This window comes from Rhamphochromis longiceps, linkage group LG5, assembly GCF_057381845.1.
Source record: "Rhamphochromis longiceps isolate RC_006_pf linkage group LG5, R_longiceps_female_GT1.1, whole genome shotgun sequence".
NCBI classification, from domain to species: Eukaryota; Metazoa; Chordata; class Actinopteri; order Cichliformes; family Cichlidae; genus Rhamphochromis; species Rhamphochromis longiceps.
The window spans coordinates 12,137,642-12,161,993 of record NC_140561.1 but is presented as its reverse complement, the minus strand read 5'-3'; the positions used below and the strand labels follow the sequence as shown (position 1 = coordinate 12,161,993).

Genomic DNA, 24,352 nt, shown 5'->3' with positions numbered 1-24,352 from the left:
TTTCAAACTTCATTAATTTTCAAAGCAGGATTTGTCACGTCGAACAGCAAGGAAAAGAAGAGAGGCCGCAGAAAGACAGGAAAGAGGAAACAATGAGCGATATTCCACCGAGGGGCATCGGTATATAATCAGCCTCTGAAGTCTTCCACACAAGAACAGGACCAGAGAAATCACATGTTCACACATGAAGCTTTCATTTAGTCATATGATGATTGCTGGCTTTCAGAACCAAAAAAGGAAAGGCTATGGCTGAAAGGGTTAAACTCTGAGCCTGCTTAATTCCAATTTAATTTGAACACTAATACCAAATCCTAATTGCCTTCCTGCTAAAATCGTTGGACCTGAAAATTTGGTAGCAGGCAGCTATATATAGTTGGCCATTCCAATCACGTGACCAGAGATCACTGGTGAGGTCTATCTGCTGCCTAAACATTAATCAGTCCGAGTCAACAGCCGACTTCCAATTAGAGAGAAGACGGAGTTTAAAAAAAAAGAAAAGAAAAAGGGAAAAGGAGGATAGAGATGGACAGAAATAGCAGGACTGGCGAGGTGCACACAAAGACAGGCAGGAAAGGTGGAAACTGCAGGGCATAAAACGAAATAAAAGAGGAGCATAGTGGTGAGAGAGTTTGTAAAGACCACTAAAAGAAAAAAATAAAGGGGAAGTCGGGGAGCGAGAGGGCAGGGGATGGACGATACAAGAGGATAATAATTCTAATCAGTGGAGGGAAGATAGAGGTTTCGTTTCAGCAGCAAAGAGTGGCTGCTGTACAGTACAGTACGGGCAGTGCAGGCAGAGAGCCAGAAGGAGAAATAGAGGTTGAGAGGTAAGGAAGGTAAGAGAGAAGCCTTAAGCCTGGTGAATCTTGGCGGGAGTGATGAGCAGGGCTGGGAGTTTTCACACAAGAGCCTCTAATGGTGTCCACAACACTTTGAGGAAACGGGGAATTCAGTCCAACCATTTGAACCATTCAAAAATATTTTCTTTGTCACAGCACATCAGCCGTGTCTGCTGATCTATTCCTTTCGACTTTCATCCAGGACCACAAAGGCAGAAGCCTGTGCTCGAAGGACAGGCAGCAAAGGCTGCTCATTATGCAGGCGAGCAAGAGAATAGCAAAGTGGAGGGAAGTTATTTCAGGCGTCCAGGGATCCAGCTGCAAAAACAGTCAGATTCATTCGCTGAATGCACACTGGTGAGATGTCAGTAAGAGTACTTTCAAAGCTTGGATAGCTCCAAAAGTGTCCTGGCTGAATCATGTGTACTAATAACGGCTGCATTAGCTGGCTCTCAAGAGGAGCACCAAACTGATTTTACACATGGAGATCAGTTAACCTGTCATTGTGAGAACTACTTAACCCACAAAAACAGTTGCATATTTTTTTTCTCTCTAGCAGAGCAAGATGATGTCATCGGGTTTATATAAACTGGTACTGTGAGAAAGCTGGGTGTTTAAAACACAGGTGGGTAAAAGTGGGAGCTGTGGGATCCTGTTCCATCCCACTCTGCTGTTTAAGGTTTGGTTTTTCTTGCTTTTAGGTGCTAATTATTATTTTCTAATTGTTTACACCTGCCATCTCATCCTGTCACCATGTTTCCTGCTGGTGCTGTCACCTCCTGTGTCACTCTCCTCTCACACTCTACCAGAGCTTTAAGAAATTATGTCCTGTCATCATCTCCCTCACCATCAGGGATCGTGCAAGTCTTTACACAAGGAATCAGGGAGCGAGACCGCGAGCCAAGATGAGGTCCTGCAAAAGAAAGCGAGGACACTACTTTTGTGGAAATCTTACATCAATGCCACACACCTCCACATGAGGCCAGAGACTGTATTTATATATTGCTTTCACTTTATTTCTTACTTTGTAGTGTACAAGGATACACAGATCACAGCTCAAAGCTATTGTGTGTGTGACAAATCTTACACAGGCACAGTTTATCCTTACGTAACAACAATGCAATTAGGAAGTTGAAAGAAATTATTACTTATCCACACATTAATTTGTTACATTACTATTAATAATAAGTCACAGTTATTCAACTTAATATCTAATGAGTAAAGAATTATTGCATTTTGTAGAGAGCTCTGTGGTTACTTGTACCAGTCACTGTGACAGGTGATCCGGCTGTGCAGCATGACATTAATAAGCGATGTCATTTAAGATCAGCAGTATGGAAACAAAGAATTTCTCATCTGGCAGTGTTATCGCTTCTCTTTGCATCTCCTTCTTGCACCTCTCTCTCATCCTTGCTGGGATTAGCTAAAACGCGAGGAAGAGATGCAAGTGAGTAAAGAGAGGAGATGTGTTAGCGTACTGAAAAGGGCCCTTTACGTTCCCCTCGCTCGGTGCCAGTCTCAGTACCTTTGTGTCAAGTGTTTCAGCCTTGTGTTCTCCAGGAGGTAATTTGACCTAGTTACTAGTGGGTTTTTTTGACTCTGCCTTTTCCCATTGTGTGCGTCTGTGTTTTTGCATACCTTCCTGCCAGATATCTGGACTGATTTGTATGTACTGAGCCTCTGCTTCAAGTTAAAATGTTTCGATTCAATCGGGCTTGTGTTACAGTTCTTGGCACGAGTGTAAGAGAGCCAGCACTTTCTCAGCTTGATCCATTCTGGTTAAAGGTCAAGTAGTCTTTGACAAAGCGTTATAAGAGCTGCTGCTCACACGTCATTAATCTTTACAAACTGCAATACATTTCATTACAAGTCAAAATAAACAAAGCTGTAATTTAAAAACTGAAAGCACCTCTTGTGACTCTGAAGGCTTTTTATTCACTGCAAACACACATAAGAGATGGTTTATGGGTAACAGATTGCAGATGCATGCACGCCCTGAATGTCAGAGAGCTGTGCGGTCGATTAAATTACAGCGGAGATTTTGACTTGAAAGAGAAAAGACCAACAATATGTTTAAGAATCTGCTTTAGGCTCAGGAGCATCACACTATTTGAAGCCAGCGGCCATCCCACCTGGTTGGAAAACATAACATATCAGAGAAGCAGCCGAAAGCTGACGGCTGCAATATTACAAAAGAACACCAAGGAAATTTGAGGTTTTAGGAGAATGTTTATTAGTCTGGCTGAGAGGCTGAAACATGTTTCTTGTGTTCAAGTACAAAATGATTTTAGAAGAATTTTTTTTACCCATAGCTAGTTTCTGAAGTTAAAATTGAATCTCTACTACACATTCCTGCCCTGTAAGAACAAACTGGTAAAACAAATAAAACGCTATGTGACACAAACTGTCCTTTTTTTTAAGGCGGAAGTGCTAACCGCAGGACCTCTGTGTCAATAAAAATTCACGTGACCCTGATGTATTCTCTGGAGTGGCACTGTAAACCTCCGCCTGTTGCCAGTAGGGAACACAGTGTGATACACACCCCAAACTTGACTGAAACACCACTGAGCCCCAGCACTGTTATTTACCTCCATCACCACATCTCCCTGCTCCTATGCCAGTTTCTAATCATCCCCCACCCAGATACAGAGATTTAAGAGGGAAGTTCTCTTAAATCTCGTTGGGGGGGAATCCAGCCCCCCCCCCCCCATCCCCTCCCTCACGGGAGGGTAAATCGACTGTGAGAGAAGGCACTCTGCTGCTGGTTTTTGATGTTCCTCTCTCATTTCAGTAGTCCTTTTTGAGAAAGAGGGTCCATAAAAGGGAACAACTTGCTGTCAGAGTCAGGGAGACGGGGGAGGGACGCAGAAGGACAGAACATCACAGGGCAGATGTTCTGAGTATGCCGCAGCCTCAGAACACAAGAGCTTTCTGAAGAAGTCACGCCATCATGACAAATCTTTATCTGAGCCCACTTAACACGATGTAAGGACTGTCTCATGCTGCAGTCTCAGAGATTTTCTGGAGTGTAAGGCCATTCTAGTGTCCTTTTTTGATGACACTGGCGTTTGATATGTATGTTGTTGTTTTTTCAATATGCATGTCAGCCTGAGCTTATAGGCATTTAGCCACAGGAGGCTTGCAGGGATTTCTTTTATTGTATTCTGCATGAGTAGCAGCAGGTTCACCAAGCTTTACTCGATGCCTTTATATTCAGACTCAGCTCTATCCATTCCTTGCTGACATAAGCTGAATATGGAGCACTGCATGAGTAGACTTGATTACCTGCAAAAAATTAATTCCAATACTCACAGGTTTGTTGGGGCTGAGCAAGGTCCTGGTGACAGAAAGTGTCAGTTGTGTGGATTTCAGAGCTGATCCTGCCTGGTTGTGCGATCAGATCTCTACCTAACAGTAACATCTGGTGACGGCGATAAGGGCGGTTCCCTGTAGGACTTCCTCTTTGATGGCTTTCGCACAGTGCTAGCTATGAGGGTGTGTTGTAATGCTTCAGAGAACCTCTGATAGCTGCATCTGTCGATGCTGAAAGTGATACACCCGGCGCTTGATGCATTCAGGTGAATTTTTTGCATTTTAGGGGTGGAGTTACAAAACCATTTGAACTGCCTCATACATTTTCTATTGTGCATACTGAAGACGAAAGGCACACTTATAGACAGTTTAACCTAAGCTGTTTAAAGAATTTACGCTGAAAACCCAACTGTTATGAGGCCAAAGCATTGAAAGACTCAGCTGTGGAGACATCTGTCATTATGGTGATACAAACTAACTCTCCTTCAGAGCATCAACATGAGAGAAAATATGCCTGCAGGTTCTTAAATTACAGACAAACTTCAGCTTGACTCTGGACACAAAGTTGAGTGTGCTGTCAAGTTTTAACCCTGTAATGCCAAGTGTATCATATTTGATACATAGTTACCAACCTCTACATCATCACTGTACGATATTTTTAACCATAACCACCTCATATCTTTTTAATTTGTTTAAGATAAGCCAATTTTCTGGCATTTATTTCATAGTTCAGGCTTTTTAGTCTTAACCTGTCACATAAAAACTTACATCATTTCTTTTTGGTGTGGCAATATTGTTTTGAAATATGAGCATAACTTTTCTGCACTTGTGGAAAAATGTGTTGGAATTCTTTTAATGCTTTTTAAATGTGCTGTGTGCACTGGGAGACTGAGATCGAGGCATACTGAGAGATACTGTGTACAGCAGCACTGCTGCCCAGAGCAGCACCTGTCAGCTGCTGTGTTGTGACAGGCTTCACTCCACCTGTTGCCAGCATGGAAAGATAGTGTGTCACTCTGGGCAACACCTGAGAGATTTCACGGTCTTTTTTTTTGTTAATCACTGAAAATGTCAGTTTATGTAAAAGTGCATCTCCTCATGATATAATCCACCGGCAAGCAAGAAGAAGTGCCACAAATAATGAAGACAGGTCAAACAGGTGGGACGAGGTGAGAAAACGAAAAAAGGGAAAAATCCAGTGCAAATACACTATTGCTAAACTCACAGCACCTTCTATTTGTATTGGAGATTTAAGTTATTTTATCAAATGTATGTATTTTAATTTGTTGCCTTAAGATTTAGTGATTTAAAGTATTAGTGATTCCAGTGGGTACAAAAAAAATCCCCAAAAAGATTTGAGTCAAACTCAGGATACATATTTCAAAAGCACTTGACTGCACATTCAACTGTCTGCCAGGTTCGCTAATTAGAAATAGTGGGTATAAAAACTAACTTCAGCAAAGCTCTGCAGCACTTAACTGGAATCCTAGACTGGATCTATTAATAGGCTGTAAAAGATTTAACTGGCTGAGGATGTATTAAACGCTTAAATGGACCAGAAAAGTATAAAAGTATGTCTCGAACCTCTGCTGAAGATAAATCGTTGTTTTCTTCGACTAAACATGCAATTACACCAACACGCGGTCTATTTTTCTAATTAAAATTCATCAAATTTCAGACGAATGACTGTACAAAAGAAAACAAAAAGGGGCCGTGCTCCTCCACGTGAAATATGACTGTTTTTTAAACAACAAACACACAGCCCATCTTGTCACCTAACAGTGTGTGCTCCGCAAACAAGTGTTACTTGGCAGTGATTGCTTAATGAAGGGCAGAGCAATTATATTGTACAGAGTGTAACGTTTTTGTTGTTAATTGGTATCACAGATTTTGCCCGGCTTAATGCAATATTGAATTCAAACACTTTTTGTCATTGCAGTCTTTCATTTGAAACTACACAGAGAGAATCAGAGTGAAAAACAAAGAAAGTAGCTTTTGGAATGTCTGGTTACCCTCGCTAATTAGGAGCTCTGTATATAGACCCACGCTCCACTGAGGAGTAACCAGCGTTCACGTGCACGTGCACACACACACACAGTCCAACACATACACATGCGCAACATGCGTTCCTATATTGTTTACAAATCCCCCTGAGATTAAACTTGCAGCAGAACAATATCTGAACGCTGTGAAGACAAACACGGGTCCTCAGGGTCTGATTGTTAAAACAGGAGTTCTTCCAGTCGAGACATTGTGCATTCTGCTCTTGTCTCTGGCTTCGCACTGACCGCAACTCTGTTCCCTGATTCTGAGAGAAGCTCTACATCTCTCCATGCTCTGCAGAATCTGATAATGATGCATCCAGCCAAGATGCTGTAACATAAATATCTCGCCGACGTGCCCTTGTCTAAACCAACGAGAAAAAGCCAAGAGTCACGGTGAAACATTGATCTTATAAGCTAATGTAAAAAGGGCCCATAAACAACAAATTTTTTTGCAAGTCTCAGTAATAATTAATGTAAATATGGCTACCGCACAGCTTCCAATGAACTGCTACATTAGTTATCTTGAGAAGAGCACAGTATGATGACAAAAAGGGCCGTGGAGTCATGATTTTCCATGCAGTGATTGAGATTGCTGTATTAAGTGGGTATTAAGTAATTACAGACTTGTGTTCGCAGGTATTTTATAGCCCCTACAGCACCTATACCCCTCACCCAGCCCCAGTCACCAAGTCAAACAATAAGAATTTGTGAAGCTGCCCCATCCTTTGACAAATTAGGGTTATTAGTTATACAGTTATTAGCGCTACAGGTAGTTTTTGTATTTGTTATACTGTGTCTGAAGGCCTGAAGGCAGCCTTTTCAGATCAGCACATTAACTAGATTAGTTCAGTGAAATAAAGCTGTTGACTTAAAACTACTTAACCAGAGTTCAGTCGAGTTCCCAGACTCTCCCCCTAAAAACAGATTGTATGTATAACACATTGGTATTAGGGGTGCACAGTTATGATATGATGGTATGCAAGAAAAAGATGCTAGCAGCTGGTGATGTGAGACAGGAGCATCGCTTGAATGCTCCGTATGACAGGAACAGTAAACAGTGGATGGAAATCACTGACGTGGTTGCAGGTAAAGGAGGGCTTTAAGCAGCTGGTTAAAAAACTCGACCTGACATCTCAAGCAAAAAATACTTTATGTCCACTTTTCAGTTTCAGTTTTATTATGTGACAATTTTATTGTGCCGAGACGTTACGACGTGAAGTTACTTTAGTTATTGTTATTGTTCACGTGTTCAGCAGTTATGTTATAGTTTTGCTTAAATTTTCCAGGGAATGCACAACCTTGGCTATTTTTGTGCTTGCATTTGACTTATGCTGCGTCATTGCTATTGCACTATAATGCTGCTGATGGTACTTTGCAGTAATGCACTCATACTGTGTATTAGGTAGTCTGTCATCAAAGCTGCAGTCTTGAAATGTTCAGTATTTCACAAATATCATTACTGTGAATTTTTGTGAAATATGATGATATCATTTTTTAGGTTATATCGCCCACCTCTACCATCCAGCTACTGTTTGCGCTGCAGTACTCTAGCTAAACTTGGATTGCTTCCTGGAAGTGCAGGTCTGACCATTTGTGCCATTGACTGGATCGTCTCCAATGTGTCAGGCAGTGACTCTGGAAATTGTATTTCATCTTTAGGAAAAGGATGAAGCTGGAGGGAGCCGCATCATGTAAGCAGGGTAGGTGAATTCTGAAGGTGAAGACTTTGAAGGTGAAGGCAGGATATTTAAATCTTGTTTTCTGTTTTTGTAACAAACATTTTGCACTCACACCTTGCACTGTTGAAGCAGACAAATAAAACCTTTTCTTTTTTTCATTTTCTCTAATCACAACTGTGAGTGTAATAACAAGTAAGTCTAAATGCAGAGCCGAGTACGCTACTCTTTTTGTCATGTTTTCTAACATTGAGCTGTTTGTATTGTTGGGGAGATGTTAGTTGACACTGATTTGATTCTTAATATCTCTAAGGAGTATTTTCTTATGATTTCTAAACAGATTCACCAACATGATGATGACATATATTTCTTGTAAGTCGCTGAACTCAAAACTATGTACATTATATCTGTGTATTCTGGGCTCTGGGGAGGCCAATCCATGTTGTGTGTTTTTCTATCCAGGTATGCTTTTACTGCATTGGCAGTATGTTTGAGATAATTTTCATGATGAAAATTGAAGCTATTGCCAATCAAATGCTTTCCAGATGGTATTGCATGGTTGCTCAAAATATGACTGTACTTTTCTGTGTTCATAAATCCATCAATTTGGACAAGATCTCCATTGTAATGAATAAATCTTCTTTTTTTTGGTACTGGTACTGGTTTTATATTGTTGTATTTATCCGTGACACCTTAAAGGCTGGTCCGTAAAAATATTGTCGGACATAAACCACTCCGTGGTGCAAAAAAGATGGGGACCGCTGGTGTAAGGTGTTTTTTTTAGGACTTGACCTTCAGATACTGTTCATCTGACAGTTTTTAGGCCTGACACTTCTTCGTTTGTCCTCCACTTGCCCAGTTTCCTCAAATCATTTACAGACACGCCATTACCAGTTCAGAGTATCCCAGATTATTAGCTATTACCTCTTTGGGAAATACTTTGCAAAACTAATATTTCATGTTAAACTGTGCTGTCTTTGGCATACCTAAATCTATCCTTTCATATATTTAACTAAAGAAAATGGGACAAATTAAGCTAAAATGCCTGAAGGTAACAATTTAAAATTGGTTCTTTGCTGAGTCGCTAGATATGTGTATAGACAGCACAGGTTCATTCCTTGAGTTAGGTGACTTTTTATGCTAGAAAAATGTATATGGCAGTTTAAAATGACCTAATAAACAAACAAACAAGCAGAAAAATCCAGTGAAAATGGTCAGGTACAAGGACTGTCTAAAGAAAAAATGTGACCTTCAAAAAGTCTGGAGAACTAATGCTTAAAAAATGAGTTGCTCAAGACTGCAGACAACTTTTTGTACATTATGGCTGAATAATCTACATTTTCACATTAGACTGTATTAGATTCATGATCTCATCACAAGTAGAAATAATTGGTACCTGGTTTGGATCCTTCTGCCACAGAGCCGTTATACACCTGGTTTTGAAACTCGGGTCTGTTGTCATTCATGTCGATCACATAGATGTACAGGTCGATCGGGTTCTCCACCTGGTTCCCGTTCATGTCCACTGCATGTGCACGCAGCTATAAAAAGGCCCAAGTGAAAGAAAAAAAATGATATCATTAGCATTCAGTACAGCATTTAAGGTTGTATGAATATTCCATATATAGCTCAACTAAGTCTGATAACGAGGCATTGGATTGATGCATAAGACACTCTGCAAAGATTCTGCAGAAAGGAAAAACCTCAGTACCAACAGCTTCCTCGACTTTGTTAATTGGCATCTTCATATAATCTGCAAATATTCTTTTTCATGTCTGCCAACAGGGCATGAGTATCCTGTTGGTACCTTGGCACGGACCACAACAGCACAGACAGGGGCAAAGCAGTGAAATGTTCCAAACACACAAACAACACCTATTTTGTTATTAGCACAGCCAGAGGCCTGAAAAATATCAGAGAGGTGTTGCTGCTCAAGCTGTGGTTTCTTTTTGTTCAGGGAGAATGTTTGTCTCAGTTTGTTCTGACAAAGCCATCCATTTGGATGGATGTCTCCGTCTGATGAGCTGTTCCTTGACAATTCACAGTGTGAGAAGAGAGAAAGAGAGAGGAGAGAGGGAAAGAAAGAAGGGGCGGGGAAAAAAACGGCGAATGAGATGGGACGAAGAGAAGAGAAGAGTGAATGAGTCCTGTGGAAGCAAATGAGAGATGAAAATACAAAGAGGCAGTGCGGAGGTGTGGGGGCTTGAACAGGCAAGACTGACAAAAGCAATCATCATCTGCAGTGGAATGTCGTAATCTCCACCACTGCTCTTACACACCCTCTTCTCCCCACCAGTCCCCTCTAATGATATCTAATATAACGCAAAGCTTTGTAATAGCCCTGGAACCAAACTGGCACTGTTCACCATGACTTACATTACTCTCATTCAATTGCATACACATTCGTATCCTCTGCAGAAATGTTAATCAATCACAGCTTGGCTTGTTAAATGGAGAAGGGCTCTCATTCTGGCTAAAACAGACACGCTGGCAGCAAAATATTTTGTCTGCACACAGTCGAGGAGGGTCTTCCTGTCAGCCTATTTACAGGAAACCGTGATGCATTGTGGGGCGACATGAAAGATTGAATGGCGGCACCTGCCTTTGCCAAAACACCACCGATCATGTCGGCTTTTGTGCCTGTCTGTCAAGGATTCATCGAACCCTAGCCGAACTGCTTGAGCATTCCAAACACCAATTCAGACACATGTTTAGACACATTAACACGGACGCCGACGAGCAGGAAGATTACACACTGGGGAGGCGTGCACAGCCAATCAAAAGAGCCCTCTTTAGCCACTTAATGATCCTCAAGATGCTAGTTTTCCATTGGCTGAAGCACAGCAAACAAACATGGAGAGGAGACCCAACAAACAAACAAGCCCAATCTGTTTTTTCAGCTGTGAACACTGCACAGTGTGAAAGTGTGACTGTGATATGTGCGACTGCGATATGTGTGGCTGCCTCAACTGCACTGGTGTGTATGTGCGACCGCTGTGTATTTTTGTCTTCGTGTCACACTGTGTTTTCGTTTGTATGTGTTCTGTCCTTTCTGCTTGCAGATTTGTGCGTGTGTATATATTCCTGCACATTTTCTTTTATTTCTATATGTGTCAGCGTTTATATATTCACATTTCTGCATGTGTCTTCCTGCGTATGTTCTCGGGAGTCTGTTTATGTGTCTCTGCGTTTGTGTGCTCAGTGGCGGGGTTGGAAATGTGATCAAAGGGCCTGGATGAGTGTGCCTTGTGCAAACTGCAAATGTATGTGTGGAAAGCAACATCAGTATTCTGCAGCGTGAGCTTTAGGATGACTGGACCAACCACAGAGGAGAAATACAGTTTGTACTTTGCACCATTGGCTCCCTTAGCCAATGTATAGCTATACTAGCATGGTGCTTCAAGTGGAGTGTTTATTTTTTCTGCTAAGATTCTGAGGCCAAGGTTACCTTGTAGCTTTAAGAATCGTGTTACCAGCAGCCTGTCACAAAATCACATAATTTCTTCTCTTTAGTTCCTACACTATATGTACTCTATGTACAATATATGTATGTATACATGAGTAAATAAACTGTATATACTCACTGAGAATAGTGCTACATTTTAGCTAGCAACAGTCCGCCATGATAAAGACTCATGTAGTGATTAATGACTTCTGGCCAATGCTCATGTTGAGAGTTAATTAGTAATTAACTTTGCAACACTCATGCCTCAGTCCAATGTATGAGGCGTGAGCGTTGCAAGGAAAAACTTAGATCTTCATCTCATAACATGTAAAATTAATATTGTGAAGCGCTATTCTTATCTCGCCAAAAGAAATAACCAGTAGGCTGTTCAGAGGTGATTTATTTTCAAGTCATCTAAACCAAATCCATTGCATTAACTTAAAATTAAGAAGCGCTCACTTAATTAGGCATGGAATATTAAGCTCATGAGTTATCCTTTACAGATGTGTCATACATAACCTCACATGAACATGAAGATCAAGATATTGTTGGAATTTTTTCTGTCTCACGTGCTGCATGGAACAGCAGATAGTGTAGATGAAATATTCATTTTGGATTTGGTCAGCTTGCTGCATGAGTGGCTCTTACAGGAAGCAGGGCACAGAGCAGCTACCCAATTGCTGTATATTTAGCGGGCAGTTACCTGTGCTAGTTCCATAATGTTGCTATGCCCATGTTGGCAAACTCTACACAGACACTCTGTATTAGGGAGCTGGCAAAGAGTGTTTAATGTTCGCTTGACTGTGTTGGATCTTCGCGTGCTCACATGACACGTAGTTAGATAAGCATTTACACTATTTTAATTATACCTCGTTCACAATAACACTTATAACTTATGATTTCAGTTGTAGTTTAGCTTAGACTTACTTTTTGGAGGCCATGGGTTTAAGACAACCTAGCTTAGAAGATAAAGTCTAATGAATCTGAATATCTTTTGATTTTTTAAAGTCGAGTTCCAGCAGTTGGTCAAAGTTTAAACTTATTTACTGAGACATCTTAACATGCTTTAGAAGGAATGGCATAAAAAACGTGGCCAGCTCGTTGATTTAACTCCAAATGCTTGCAAAACTAATTACATTACCATTAGTGTCTATTTTTAAAGCCATTTAGTACACGTTAACATCATGGCGTCACAACATAAACATGTTAGTATTGCCATTTCAAGCCTCACAGCGCTGTTATTGTAGCTGAATGCAATATCAATATAAATACAGTAATAAGCATAATGGTTCCAGAAAATTACTTGTATTTGAGGCCAGTTGAAAAAATGCTGTATACCAGCTGTCCATGACCGGATCTTTTAGATTATAACCCTTCCTGTATGCTTCAGTGCATGCATTCATGCAACAAAAGATGGAAAAAGAAAAAAAAGCACATTTGGGTTTTTTTTTTTTCTTCTTGCAATTCTCCTTGTGCCCTGCTTCATCACAGTAGGTCTGTAGTACAAAACTGAAGCTCAGGCTAACACCCACTCTCCTCACCTCACAGATCACTTCCCCCTGGTGCTAGTCTGTCAAAAACAGCCTTGTCTCTCTTTTCTCTTGAACCCAAAACTAACAAGCAAAGTTTGGCCTATGAGGGCACACAGTAGTGGTGGGAACTTCCTATCAAGTTAAAAGGAGGAAAGTCATGGACTAAATTTCCCGTGGGTCGATCACTAGCTACATTCTCCTGCAGTAAATCATACATCACATCACAAGCAGCATGGGTCCACGGTGTCTAAATAGGAGGTTCATTCAACTTGAAGTGCTCTCAACCATACATGCTGTTTTCACTACAGGTTGTGTCAAATAAGAACTGTTTACTGAGCCGCTGTCCTTTCCCAGGGACCAATAACCTGCCTGCTTTATTGATCCCAATTTGCTGGTTGAGAGTACGAGCAGGTATGGAGAGACAACAATCACATACACAGTCAGCAGTGACCAGAGTCTGAATGCAGCAAGTGAGGGAACAAGAGGATCATCTGCATGAGAAAAGCAAGACAAACTAATCAAGAAGACAATCACATAGAGCTTTGTGGAATTTACCAATGCATATCTATGTGCATGCCTGTGTGTATACATTCAAAGTTTGTACTGTTGGCATAATGCTGAGTGTATGCAATGAAGGCACCCCCTCCCCTCTTTCCTGAAGAGACAGGAGCATGCTTTTGAATTAGCTCTATCGGCGGCTCAGCCATCCATCACTCTGACAGGCGCGCAGGAGTTGTGACTCTGACACCGGCATTCACCTCAAGTGGAGGTGTTAGTCTTTGCTGAGATAAATTGAAACCTGTAATGTGGGTATATGAACCAATGGCCTAGCATTAGCACAAGCCTCATGTGGCCCTGCATATTTAATTCACACATATGAAAAGCTGTTTAACCCGAGGTTCCAGAGAGACCAATCATCTGGTTTTCTCTGTGTGCATATGTGTGCGTGAGTGTGGTAGGGAATCACTAGGCCACATGTAGGCTAACTATACAGCTGTCAGCCTGCCCCAATGAGCAGCGCAGCTGCTCAGAGTGCATGAGGTAAGTTTGCAACAATGTGTGGGATTGAAGTGCAAAAAGGAAAGTGGGACACGGACAGAAAGTAAGAGAGGTGGAAAAGAAGACCTGAGCCCACTAACGGTAAATCAGCTATCAATCAGCATGCCATACACAGAAACACACACATATACCAGCTCATACACACATATGCCAAGCTTGTTAGCTCTGATGGCACAAACGTGCACAACAATTTACCTGCACATCACTTTGCATTTGTGTGTTCAAATCCTCCTACTCTGCACTGCTAAACCCAAATCCATATGGCAGTTTCCGCGGCAGTGGGTTTTGTCAAACCAGTCTTCATTTCATAGCTGATTTCGGCTTCAATTAACTCCTGGAGCGGCTGATGTGAAGGTACTGTACATCAGAGCAGTGATTGCTCTGAATGCACCCTGACTTGTCATTTAGTTTTGGCAGACGACATTACTTGTTAAAAGGAAAGGTAGATGGGGAAGAGATGGGCCCCGGCACATTTCCTCAGGGATAATTGGGAGATAATGAGACAGACATAACTGGAGCTAGAGAGAAAACAAAAACAGGCGAGTAGAGACATTTCTTTCTTACATGGAAGGAAGCTCTTTCTTCTCTGTCCAGAGGTTGGGTGACAAACATGTTGCCGCTGATGGGATCTATGTTGTAGATACCACTCGGGGGCTGATCAGCGCCTGCTCCGGTGATGCTGTAGCGGATGCCCACATCCTTATCCTGATCGGAGCGGATCTGAGGACAGAGCCAGAGAAGCAAGTTGAACAGAGAGGAAAATCTTCTTTTTTTTTTTTAGTCCTTTCAAGCTTTGCCTGCAATTGCAACAAAAAGTACAAAATGTTCAGAGCAGAACAGTATGTGACATAAATTGTCAAAAACACACTATGACCTTAAACTAAAAGTTTGTAAGAAAACTAACAGTATGTGGAATGTTTGATAGATACATTGATGATAACATTTTCACAGAAAACTCTCTTTTGTGTCTTTGAACCTACAGCCCAGAGGTGAAAATGGAAGATTGAACAATGTGCACTGAGGGGAAATAGATGTACTGCCAGCAGATTTTTGTCCGATCTTTGATTTTCTTTACTTTTATGGCAGATTTTATGGCATGTGTCTGAATTATGGCAGAAGCCTTGAAAAAAAGAATCAACATGACTTCATGTCCAACAATGACAGCATTTCTGATGGAGACTTTCCTGGACTGTGAAACTGATTAATGACTTCATTTTACATTTCTTCTCATTTCAGCTTTTACACATTTAGTCACAGGCAAAGAAAAAAGACGTAGCATGACACCACTTCCTGTGAGATAGTATCTCTAGCACTGAAAAGCTACACCACTGGTACTCCATTTTTCTCTGAGCTTGAATTTTGCTTTTTATTAGCTGTTTTAGGTTAAACAAAACAAAAAAACAGACTTTTTTTCTCCACTTTTTCACTATCCGGATATCAACACTGGAAATCCCGAGAACTGACCACCGCCCCCAGAGGCCTAGCCATCAAAAGATTCCCGATGGGTCCCCAGACTCCACCATACTGACTGCAGCTGGTAATGGTAGATTGCTGCAAGCGATCTCCCAGGAAGCAGAACGAGGTCTACCATTGCCAGCAGCAAACCAAGACTGTGGCTTTTCTGTGCATCTGCAGGACAAGTCTCACAGATAAATGATGAATAACCTCAAGAACCAGATCAACAGCAATCCGGCCAGTTTGGGCCTGGACTAGCAAACTTTATAAAAATAAAATATTTACACATATCCCCTATAACTCTGTAATCATACTACACCTTTCTCTCTTGTTGTATGTTTGCAGTTACACCTTCCAGTAGCATGGACAGGCTTGGCTGTCTGTGGACAAATACTTACAGATACTAACCCTAAAGTACAGTTAAATACTACTTATATAGCTAATTCATACCTTTTATTTGAAAGGGGCATTTCTATCAGGGATGGACATTTGAGAGCTCATGTTAACAAAAGATGTTAAAAAACAGCCCACTTGGTTTTCACTTGATTACTGGTGTGTCTCTGTAGTGTAGAGGCTTCCACATTTACTAAACAAGCAACAGATCCCTTGTTCAAGACCGGGAGGAGACCCAAACGCCTCAGAGCGACCTGTCAGGAACTACATCTGGTGTGAAAACTTGTCAAATCCCACACATTGTGCTACCTGCTGTGGTGAATAAGGGAGCAGGAGGAAGAAGCTTGTTTCCATTTAATTGCTGCACATTACAACAAAAATCAGCTAGTAATCATAAAGAATTACCACTGGTGATGTTTATGAAATGACATCCTTTCCAGCCAATTTCTCAGTATTTTTTAAAATAACTTCATGGGAGTAAAGTGGTTAAACTAAATAAGAACTCACAACAAAAAAACCCAAACTGTTATTAATGTGAAACATAGCAAAATGATGTTTTTTGGGTTTTTTTAAAAAAGATTTTTGTATGTTTGCAGTTGTTGTCATGTTGTACAATAACTTTCAGCTACTGGATGCCTGCTTGGTAGTACTGGGTGAGAGATAAGAGGCTAAACATCTAGATTGTCTCAAAGCAGTGCAAACGACTGATTACAATAGTCAATAACTAGCTCACCTTGACTTTTCCCTGGGATTTTACAAGGATTAAGGGTGGGCTTAAGTTAAGTGGCCACACTGCTGATTATAGGTTGCAAAGCTACAACTGACAATACTGATTAAAAGTGTTTAACAATTAATTAACCATTTTGTTCATTAAATTCCTGAAAGTATTACAAATGGCCCAATAATTTGTTCTTCTAATTTAATCTATTATATACGATTGTGATAAGTTTGCATATGCAAGTTTTACTGTAGACAAACAGAGAAAAACGGAAAATCATTAACTGTAGTGGAAAAAAGCTGCAATGCTTTATTCCAATAATATATATTAAAAGAGTAGAACAGAGGAAAAAGTACAAATACTTCCAAAAATGTCAGCAGTGCAAGAGAGTGCAGTGCGTATGTGTTTAAGGTGACGCAGGCTTTGAGTGACCGTAGTGAGACTTTAGTGAGTGTAGAAGGAAGAGGGTTTATGGGAGGCGGAGCGAGAGAATCAATCAATAATCGGGATAGCTGCCAATTAAATTCGGTGCTGGTGTTTTAGCTCTGCAGCGGTAATCAAATAATCTTTCCTCCGACTTCAAACTCACGTTCTAAACACAACGCCGGGTTTCCTGGGTTTTTTTCTACTTTATTGGGACTGAACCATCACTATGGTTACAAGTCAGAGGGAATAATGGAGAAATGAAGAAAAGGGAAGTCTTGACTCTTTTTTCTCTCTATCTTTCTCTTCCCCCTCCTATGTAATTTTCCTGGTCTGTGGGGCTGCAGATCATGCATGAAAATGAAATTACTTCATCCGTTCAGTGGTGACGGTGGCTGCTGCATAAAACATTTCTCTGTTTGAACATGATACCCTCTCTCTTAATTTCGAACGTGGTGCTCCCACACCCACGGTGCAGCGCTCCTCTGTAGCTTTCACAATTTTCATTTCCTGAGCTCGCTTCACACAGGATCCATTTGTGGATGCTGCAGGTTCAGGTGTAATGTACAATATTGTAAAAATTCTATCAATCTGTGCACTTAGGCGGTTCCATTTGGCATTTAATCACTGGAGCACGAAGATACTGTAGGACTAATTGCATTTATTATTCACAACACCCACTATCTGCCAATCAAAGCAGGATGAAATTATGGCATAAACAATAACATAATTTGATCATTCACCCTCATCATCAATGTCATTTGTTTGGATAACAGACAGATAATGTGGAACAGATCAGACGCATTATGCATTTCAGTAATGAGAACGTGCCTGTGAAATCTTCTGTCTTATCTGTGAAGGAGACAAACACGTTAAGGGCTCTGTGCTCAAAACCAGAAGAAATACACACACGCGCAAACAACAAACATCTGCTCAAGCTGCAGGGACAGCCAGAAAGAAGAAGAAGAAGAAGATGAAGAAAAAGAAAAATTTACCACCCCGAATCGGCTTTTTCTTCTTTTTTTTTTAGCATAGACATTTCCTGGGTGGATAAGAAGCAGCTTGTAGTCATGTATGTGAGTTTAGTGAAGTGTTTGACAGGTAAGAGATTCTCTCTGTGTGCACCAATGATTGGATCAAAAGGACCAGCTCAGTTCAATAATTCACAAGGCCGTCATGAGGGAATCATGAAATTTTCACCTGCCACGGGTATGCGAGTCTGCATGCGGACTTGTGCACGTTTACTTACCGACAGTGTGTGTTTGCGAGCAATCTGTTTCTTCGGCGGAACTTCAAAGCTCAGAGAGTGCAGTTAGCAATTCAGTATAATAGCCCCAAGAGGAGACAAAGGAACTCTTACACATCATGCGGCCTTTTGCTCTTATGCCTTCTTAAAATTCCACATCAAGGCCACATGAGACCAGATGTCATATTTGTTGGTGTCTCTTAATGAAGAGTCTTTATATCAATAAATTGAATAAATGAAGAAGCACGGTTTCTCGGTGCCCCGGGAATCCCATGAGTGACAACTGCTCAATTGAGCCATTTGAATAGAATGCTAATGATGAAAGCAGGGATTTCTGTCCTCCTCTTGCTTTCTCGCTCAGTGTCTATCTATCCCCATCTTTAATTCTCCTTGTTATTTCAGTTCCTCGAATGGCTACTAATCACACTTAAAATAGCAGGGAGAGGCAGATGCAAGGGACTTAACTGGTTGTCTGTCTCAGTCAGATCAGAACAGACATCAGATAAGTGACCTATTTGTAGCTCTCTGAGAGTGATTTCCTTGATTACTGACAACTGCTAGGATCCTGGGAGACAAGCTATCAGCGTGAGAAGAAAGATGGAGAGGGATGGAGGCAGAGAGACACAGAGAGCGAAAGCAATGGGAGTTGGAGAAAATTAGATGAAGAATTAGTGTTCTGCTTAAACTCCTTGGGGTGACACAAGGCACGCAAACACATAGAAGAAAAGAAACGGAAAGGAATACATTTCCATTTATTTAGCATAGCGGCTGGCTGCCTAATTAGCGCACTGTGAAGTTTCAGTCTGTCCAAATCTCCTTTAATTGATCCAACCCTGTATGATCGCCCTATCTGCATAAGTAGTTTGATGCCGACATAAACAGGGACTAATTTGGTGTTTATTTGATGGCACTCTGTTTTTCATCTATTTACTCCGAGTCTAACTTATTTCTAGCAACGCTGCAAAATGAACACAGCCGGATTTTGCTGTACAAGGGACACGCACGTGTGCAGCTATTCTTCTCTTTCCAAGGAAACAACTATCCTTTAACCAGGAAGTCATTAGGACAGCGTGCCGCAGGCACCCATGGGATCATTAAGGGTTATGTGTGCCATGGGCTAATGTCACACAATAATGGGACTCTATGGTTTACACGCTTTGATGGCCTCTTTTATGTCTCATCCATGCTTTCAGGCCTGTGTTGTAATCCTTTGGTTTCACACATTCCAGGCTCACTCTATATTTTATTGCTCTGGGCTCAGTCACCTCGCTTTGCCTTCTGGGCACATTAAAGGGACCCCCACAGGTTAGGGAGGCTTAAAAAACACTCTCCTATTAATATACTGTTATTATGAGGACAATGGTGCGTGCTGTTTGCCACTAATGATCACTTTTTTAATTGAGCAAATGCTTGTCCAAAAAGCATACCCTGTACTCGTGCAAATGTCCCACACAGACAGTGAACATACAGTGGGCGGTTAAATTAGTGCTACTCATCTTACCTCTGCTGTAGTGGTTTGGAAAGACCAAACCAGAATAAATTTGGAATCAATAAAGTTTTTTTTAATTTTAAAAATGACTGATTTAAGAAGAAATGCTAGAATAAATCAGCGCTAACAGTTCAAGCTTGCTCATCACTGCCTCCACATATCAGAGCTCATTCAAAATAACCAGTCGTTGCATTCTTACTTCTATCACATATATCTGAACGAATAGCAAATAATGTTCACGTGTAAACAAACCGGCATTCACAGCTACATAGGCAGCTTGCTTGGTCGGCTGCAGAGCTACTCCCCCAAATAAGCTTTAGTGCAATGAGCTACAACACAATAGCTAAGCCAGGTGACTAGTTATGTGTTTAGCACTGTCTAATTACCGTAAATGTCGGGCTATAAGCCGCTACTTTTTGCACAAGCTTTGAACCCTGCGGCTTTTAGTCAGGTGCGGCTTTTCTATGGATTGTCCATGATTTTTGTGATATCGTAAGACAATTTGTTTTGTGTGTTCCGCTGTTGTACGGCACTACGTTGCCTGGCGGAAGGATCGGGGTTCAAGAGTGGTATGTTAGTCACATGTCCGTCCGCCAGGCAACGTAGTGCCGTACGAAGTAGCGCGAAAAACAAACTTCAAAGTAGCGCTACGCATTCAGCGGGAGGCGTGGATGATGAGCGGCGATAAACTTGCAAGTTATGCCCAAAAAGCAAGTTATGCCCAAAAAGCAAGTTATGCCCAAAAAGCAAGTTATGCCCAACTCCACCGGTGGATTCTGACAGCGTGGAAAAGTGTGAAAACATCCACGATCACCAACGGATTTTGAAGGGCTGGACTGCTGCATGATGGAGAGGAGGACACCGCCACGGCCCTTCTGAGGGTGTTCGACTCTGACACTGACAATGAGGATTTCTTTGGTTTTGAAAGTGACAACGAAGGAGAGAAGAAGAGTGGATGACGAAGCCATCCTGAGCCTGTTTGTATCCGACACTGGAGAAGAGGACTTTGGTGGTTTTAGTGCGCAGGAAGAAGAGAAAGATGGTGGTGAATGACTGACTTTTCTTCTTGTTAAAGCTGTGTCACTGCACCTGAGCCTAAAAGGTAGTCCGAATCTATTTTTCTGGTGTGCTGTAGGCTACTGTTATGTACTACATGTGCAAATATGTACCCATAACTTGTTTTTCAAAATATTAATAAAAGTGATGTCTCCAAACAGCCATCTCTTTCCTGACAATTCCCTTTGTGCATATTCTCTTACATATGATAAGTCAACATTGAAACACCTGCGGCTTTTGGTCAGGTGCGGCTAATGTATGTACAAAACAGGATTTTCCCCTGATTTTAGCTTGTGCGGCTAATATTTAGGTGCGCTTTGTAGTCCGGGAAATACGGTACATCCTCCAAGGAGGTTATGTTTTTGGTAGTGTTTGCATGCATATCATAACTCTGTCTGTAAACATGACAGCACTAGAGGTTTTCAATGACTTCTTTGTAGGGGTGTAGAGTGCAGCCATGTAAACAATCCATTATATTTTGGCATAGATGCAGCAAGATCTTCAAGTTCAACTTAATGATTTTGTGGAAAATTGACATAATGTCTTTAAAACTTATTATTGTAAATGGACTGGTTCTTTTCTAATCTCCTTGAGGGTTTCACTTCCCACAAATTACCTCATTTAGCATAGCACTTTTTTCCACGCCTAAATGCTTTTCTTTCTAGGATTCACACTGGAGAGCAACTTGGGGTTCAGTTTTTTGCCCACTCTGGTATGCAGAATGGATCAAACCACCAACCTTCCAATTAGAAGATGACCTGTGCTAAACTACAGCATCTTAATCTCATAGTACAAGCCTGGTGTGATCTGTCAACATATAGTTGACAAAATATCATGTCACATATGACCTTTGACCTCTCCTTCGAGGTCAACAGATGGATCTGAAGGTCTGAATAATGCTGACACACACATATATCTATATCTATGCATCTCTCTGTGTGTACACATATAAGGAATTACAGACTCTCTATTTCTTGCCTCTGTCTCTCTAAAATAAAAACTTACCATGACTCATAATTAATAAATTGATTCAGTGACAATAAGACTGAAAAACATCTAAATTTCCCTCTTGTGTTGGGCATCTGATGTTGCTGTATCTAGGTAACGATCAAATGCACTGTAAATTATGCAGCGTTGTTTTTCCCCCTTGAATCTTATTTTTGTGACTGCCTATGATTAGTTTCATCTCTTTTGTCTATGCTACAGCTGCGTCAAATTAATTTTTTATATTTAACTCTCTTATCTATGGGGCTTGCGCTCCAGTTCTCTCTCTTGATCCCTACCCAACGCAGACACATTTAATATTCTGTGCTTAGTGGTAAACATGTCAGTGTCGTCTATTTATAATGTTTGGTAGGAGTAAATGTCACCGATGCCACCAAAAGTCAAATATCAAAACACCTACTGCACAGCAGTTATTAGAGTTTGGTATAAAGTCTGTAAGTTTGAAGGATGGTTAAATGCAGGAAAAGCCAAAGTAATGACATTTCCATGCTGAGATGCATTATGGGGGGAGATGATGCCAACCACTCAGGGCACAGACATGAGCTGTCAAACACGGTTAAGACAACATCTGCCAAATATCAGGATTCCTTTAATAGAACCTACTTACTGTCTTCATGCCTCGTAGGTATATAGTGACAAGTCGTCGTTGCTTTTAGTCTCAGTTTGTAGCCAAAGTTGTACATAGGCACATATGTGCACACAGGGCATAACAATATAGTTTTGTCATCTATAACTGAAATAGTGTAGACTGGTGCTCTGTTTTAAGGAGCTGATGGATTCAGCATAAACGGGAATCAATCATAAGATTTTGAGCATTTTCAGCCAGGTTTTAAGAGATAATTAGATCTCATTTGTTCGCTGATGGTGTTGCTGCTTAGTTCACATTTCCCTGAAGTAGTAGTGTGAATATGTGGTGGGTTCAGCTGCAAGCTCATATGTCTCATTTGTATTTGGTTTACTGCGCCTTTTTACACTGCTGCCCATTGACTTGGGGAATTGCTGGCAAGCTATTTAATTTCTTTTAAAATATCCTTTCATTGGTTTCCCTTTCCCTTTTTTTACACTTTCATAGCAGATTCATTGCATGTGTGGCACCTCACTGAGTGGTTTTAAGGAAAGAAAATGACACTGCCACGCTGGAAAAGACAATTGATTTTCTTATCTTAAGCAGTCTGACTTTGGTGTCACCACTTGGGTTAAAGTATTCCGATCTGACAACAAACCTTTGCAGTCATAGGGGCGCGGGAATGGTTCCCAACCCGCGTTTCTGCGAACGGACGAATTGCTATGTTAAACGGCATTATCAAAAGCATCTGTGCATCTGAGAACTACACAGGCATCCTTGAAAATCGCTGTGTTTGATAATGTCTCATCTTTTCCTGCTGTTATACAGTATCTGTTTTCTCTTTGTTGAACATGAGGGAAATGGCAAAACTACATGCTTTTTAACTTCCTCTTAAATTTCAGTTTTGCATTGCTTTGATCCCTCCTGCTGTGTGCTTGTCACTCTTCAAAGCTGATGTACCCTGCTTTTGATGGGGAAGAGGAATTCAAATAGTGTGATAGGCCATCCACACAAACATCCAACAAAATGAAATAGGAGGGAATAAGAAAGTGAAGGATGAAAGAAATGGAAACATGGGCTGACAAAATGGAAACAAAATTTCCAATTAGAGAGAATGTAGGACCTCAAGTTTTTGCCAGCCTCCCAACTTTTCTTCCTGCGGAATACAATAACAGCCTTGCGCGTGCGAGAGTGGCGACAAATGGGGTAAAACCTGTCAGTTAAGTGGCGTCATGAGAAGGGAATGGTGCAGATGATTTTAAAAATAGTCACATAGGCGCCCTGTGAGTGGAAAGCTGCAGAGAGCTCAGGTTTAATATCTCTCAAGCGAGAGCCACTGACAGCCACCGTCGCACACAGTTATCCCTTATACTCATAAAGAACAGCACAAAGGCAGGGTAGTCCATTATGGATCGGAAACTGAATACAAAATGAACTGAGCTCCTACAGCTTTGGAATATGGTCTCTTTTTTGCCTTACACATCCTTCCTTTCGTTTGATGTGCAGTCTGTATTTGTGCTGCGTATTAGTTTGTCTGTCTCTCAGCCCCATGTGCCCCATTCTCCCATTGCTCCCAGTGGAAAGGAAGCAGTGAGAGTCCCATCAATACAAACGAGCCGGGTTGCCATCTGAGAAAGGTTCGTCTGCTCCGGTACTAGCACTGGTCTTTTTTCACTTTCTAATACAGTCAATTGAATTGAGTCCTTTGAATTCTTAAGGTTTCCTGAGGTAACACTTCTGTGAGCGAGATTTGGATTTAAAGATAATAGAGTCAGGTTTTTTTTTTCCTTTCTTGACAATTTAAGAAAACAAGGCTAAAGCCTTTCGGGGGTGATGTTTTTTCCCTCCAGAGGAACTTTTTCTTTAATGTGATATATAAGAGGAAAAGACAATCCAGTTAGAGGTGAGTGTGATAAGAGCGGGGGAAAGCTTAGGAGAAAATCTCTGAGAAGGCAGAGGCATCGTCAAGGAACATGTCTTTTAATGAAAAGCAGAAAGCATTCAGAATGCCAGCAGCATATCCAATAAACAACCTTCAAACAGTGTTTTTTTTTTCTTTTCCTTAAGATGGGAAGTCTTTGGAAGACAGATATT

The 24,352-nt window shown here is 41.1% G+C and overlaps 1 protein-coding gene across 4 annotated transcripts in view; it reads right to left on the bottom strand.

Annotated features, from left to right (window-relative positions):
* The window catches only part of cdh4 (cadherin 4, type 1, R-cadherin (retinal)), a 232,468-nt gene that overhangs the window by 33,912 nt on the left and 174,204 nt on the right, over positions 1-24,352 (bottom strand). For all 4 annotated transcript variants that reach the window (XM_085405856.1, XM_085405854.1, XM_085405855.1 and 1 more), the window contains 2 exons: positions 14,473-14,628; positions 9,269-9,413 (listed from right to left, as the gene is read on the bottom strand). In XM_085405856.1, coding sequence (XP_085261982.1) covers positions 9,269-9,413; positions 14,473-14,628 — 301 coding nt within the window. The remainder of the gene's footprint in view (positions 1-9,268; positions 9,414-14,472; positions 14,629-24,352) is intronic.